Source organism: Rhagoletis zephyria, unplaced genomic scaffold (assembly GCF_001687245.7).
Source record: "Rhagoletis zephyria isolate East Lansing unplaced genomic scaffold, Rhagoletis_zephyria_1.1 Rzeph_scaffold_24490, whole genome shotgun sequence".
NCBI classification, from domain to species: Eukaryota; Metazoa; Arthropoda; class Insecta; order Diptera; family Tephritidae; genus Rhagoletis; species Rhagoletis zephyria.
In genome coordinates, this window is record NW_016181548.1 from 1 (window position 1) to 3560 (window position 3560).

At 36.3% G+C, this 3560-nt stretch overlaps 1 protein-coding gene across 1 annotated transcript; it reads left to right on the forward strand.

The window, feature by feature from the left end:
* Positions 1-343: 343 nt before the first annotated feature.
* Positions 344-2714, forward strand: LOC108381946 (eye-specific diacylglycerol kinase-like). Its single transcript, XM_017638342.1, has 3 exons — positions 344-461; positions 1795-2021; positions 2240-2714. Exons 1-3 carry the CDS (start codon positions 352-354, stop codon positions 2530-2532), a joined length of 630 nt encoding a protein of 209 aa, XP_017493831.1. The 5' UTR covers positions 344-351; the 3' UTR covers positions 2533-2714.
* The last annotated feature ends 846 nt before the right edge of the window (positions 2715-3560 follow it).

The window sequence follows — 3560 nt, forward strand, 5'->3', positions numbered from 1 at the left end:
ACCGCAGCAAAGACAACGTACCGTTAAATGTGATCAACAACTATTACTCGTTCGGTGTCGATGCACACATTGCACTCGAGTTTCATGAGGCACGCGAAGCCCATCCGGAACGCTTCAATTCGCGCCTACGCAATAAAATGTACTACGGTCAAATGGGTGGCAAGGATCTGATATTGCGGCAGTATCGAAACCTCTCCCAATGGGTTACGATGGAGTGCGACGGCACCGACTACACGGGCAAGCTGCGAGATGCCGGCTGCCATGCAGTGCTGTTTCTTAATATTGGCAGGTAAGTTGACACACACACCCATTGTTCGACTCCAATAAAGGTAACCTNAAAAGACTATACCCATGCAGGTGGATGGCGAGGCGTGTCGCGTGAAGCCGTCGATTATCGAAATGAGTTTGTTAAATAAGGCGGTTATGCTGGCCAAACGGAAGCACGGTCGTGGCGATGTACAGTAAGTGCAAGAAATAAACACACAACTTTATATTATTACGTTTATATCTATTAAAGGGTATGTTGTAATTTTATTTTTAAGCTAAATGTTGGAGTAAAAAAGATGCTGATTTATATAAGGCACATTAAAACACATTAAAAAATTGGTAGACATTGGCCATTTGGACCATTATATTTTTTTTTTTTTGATACCTGACCCGCATAATATTCAAATGGCCAAGTTAACAAGTTTTTGTTGTATGGAACTGTAAAAAATAATTAACATTACAAAATGGTTAAATAATTCTAAAGAATTGTTTTCTTTTATATGATACCCTTTTTGTTATCTTTCATTGCACTAAATTTTTTCAACAATTTTTTGAAATAATCGTATTTTTTTAAATTGAAAAGTATTTAAAAAAATCCTGACGTCAGAGAAAAAACTAAGTACGTAGTTTTATTATAATTTACCTATATTTCCGCGAATATATTCATTTTTTTGTGTGTTAAATTTGCTGTTGCATGGTGTTTCATATACATATACCATTTCTGCAAAAAAATTATTTCTGTTTATATAAAATACGTGGGAAACTTTAAGCGCTTTCAGCGACCTCTAATTTTTTTTGATTTCACAATTTAAAAAAAAACAGGTATATTTTTTTTTAATATAGAACAATCTTAGGGGATGCGAGCATTCAATTTACGATTTTACTTATTTTGGACGTCCCTAATATTTACACATACATTGGAAACATTCCTTATGGAAACATCCTTATCTCGTGGACTCTCCGAAGCAATTTTAATATATTTTCTGTTTCCTTTTCACTTTTAACAATAAGTGTGAGTAAAGCTTCGGCTTGTCCTAAAGGAATGTTCTCATATTTTCTGGTGGCATGTAATGTTTATAAGTTGTTGTCTCTGGAAGAGTATACATGTACATATGTATGTATGCATATGTGTGTGTTTTTCACCATTAGATGTCGAAATGTGCATCCTAATGCATGGCTTAAGGCAACCAACTGGCAAGACGGCCTTTGTTTGCCATCATAAAACATGCAATTGAAGCATTACTCAGCAAATTCAGCTTACAGACAAACTTATCATTGCAGTAATCTGCATCTGATAGAAGTAGGTCAATAAGCGGCAACAAAATGTCAGTCTTACGATTCTGCCCAGGCAGCACTGCACTAAATTGAGATGCAATATTTCGAATCGAATTGTTAAGGAAATAAGATATTTCAGTTAAAAGTAAATTACTATATACATATACTTTTTAAAGTTATCATTTGAGTTTCAACGCACTCGCATTTTATAATTATCAAATTATTACACTATGCCCTTTACATTGCTTTCAGGGTGAATCCTTTGGAGAAATTGCATTTGACGATTTTACGAATAACAATGCAGCAATACGAGCAACACCACTACGATAAGGAGATGTTGCGGAAATTGGCCAACAAGCTGGGCAAAATGGAAATCGAGTCACAATGCGATTTGGAACAAGTGCGCAACATACTCAATGCCAAATTCGAGGAGTCGATCACATACCCGAAGGTGTCGCAAGATTGGTGCTTCATCGATTGTAAGTACACCACATCTAGGGCTTACACTTGCGCTCGGAGCTTGAAACAATTTTTTTAAAATCCTATATTTTTGTGTTGGTGTTGGTTGATTTTTCCGACAGGGTGGTAAGATGATTTATTTTGGAACGAATTTCCGTCATCCCTTGTCAAGTTTGGTTTGCAGACAAACCGGTTTCGGCGTTGTGCCATCTTCAGTGTCATTTNTTTTCACTTGCAGCCTGCACCGCTGAACATTACTTCCGCATCGATCGCGCCCAAGAGCATTTGCACTACATTTGCGACATTGCCATCGATGAGTTGTATATTTTGGACCATGAGGCTGCCACCATGCCACAGACGCCCGACCAGGAGCGCTCCTTTTCCGCCTACTCGCAGCGGATTGGCGCGCAAAATGAGCGCCGCAGTATGGACCCACAAGGCCGTTCCGGCAGCACCGGTACGCAATTACCCTACATAAGTAAACGAATGTTTTGCAATTATTATTACCGCAAGAAGCGTTACGAGTTGTAAGGCGGCTTTTTATGTTTTTTTACATATTTATTTGGTTTTTTTTTGAAACACTTGTAAGGCGAATTTGCGTAAGTTTGTGCATACACAAATGAAGGGGACATTTAAAACGCGGGAAAATTGTGGGGAAAAATTGTTTGCATAAAAGTGGATAAACAGCAATTATTTTAATGCAATTTAAAAAAGCAAATAGACACAAATAAATTAGATGAACCTTTTGTCTAAATTTAATTTCGATATCCAATCTAAACAGTTTTGTGAAATTTTTCACACTTTTTCTATGCGATAATTTATAGTAATTCTTACCCTGCTAGATAATTAGTTTTGCTTCATGAATTACGCAGACCGCATTTTGAGTTACTTATGTATACTGGTTATGTAGTATTTTAAAGATTCAATATACATATTTGACTACTTTTTTTTACATATGGCCATGGCATAACATTTATTACTTTCAAATTTCTATCGCGACTTATTGTATCGAGAAAAATTTTTTGTAAGCTACAAAGCAAATCTCCTCCCGGATAAGCTCGTTCGTGCACTGCGAAAAATTTTCAAAATCGGATAACGCAGAGACGTGCCTAAAGAGCCCTAAAGTTATATAATTCATTAAATTTTTCAAAAAATTGGAAAAACAGTAAAAATAGCTTATTTGTTTCGTATCACTCAATGGATTTTTGCACGTTCATCCCAAATAAGTATAACGTATAAGCGTAACTTTCTGTATTTGAGGCACATTTTTCCATTATCGGACTTTGATAATTTTCCACACAGCATATTTTTATGACCAAATGAACCTATCGAGGGAGAGCCTTACTTTGTGGGTCAAAGTTGAAAATTAACGCGCGCGCACCCTAATGTACGTGTATAATAATTGGAGAGCCTGTAACCAAAAAAGGGAAACATTAACCCACTGTCAAAAATTCTGATAGATCAAAACACTTTTATACTTGTCTTGAGGCCCTAAATTGTGTTGTTATTAGTAAAATACTACCCGCCTGCCTTCTCTTAATATTTTTCTTTTATATTAT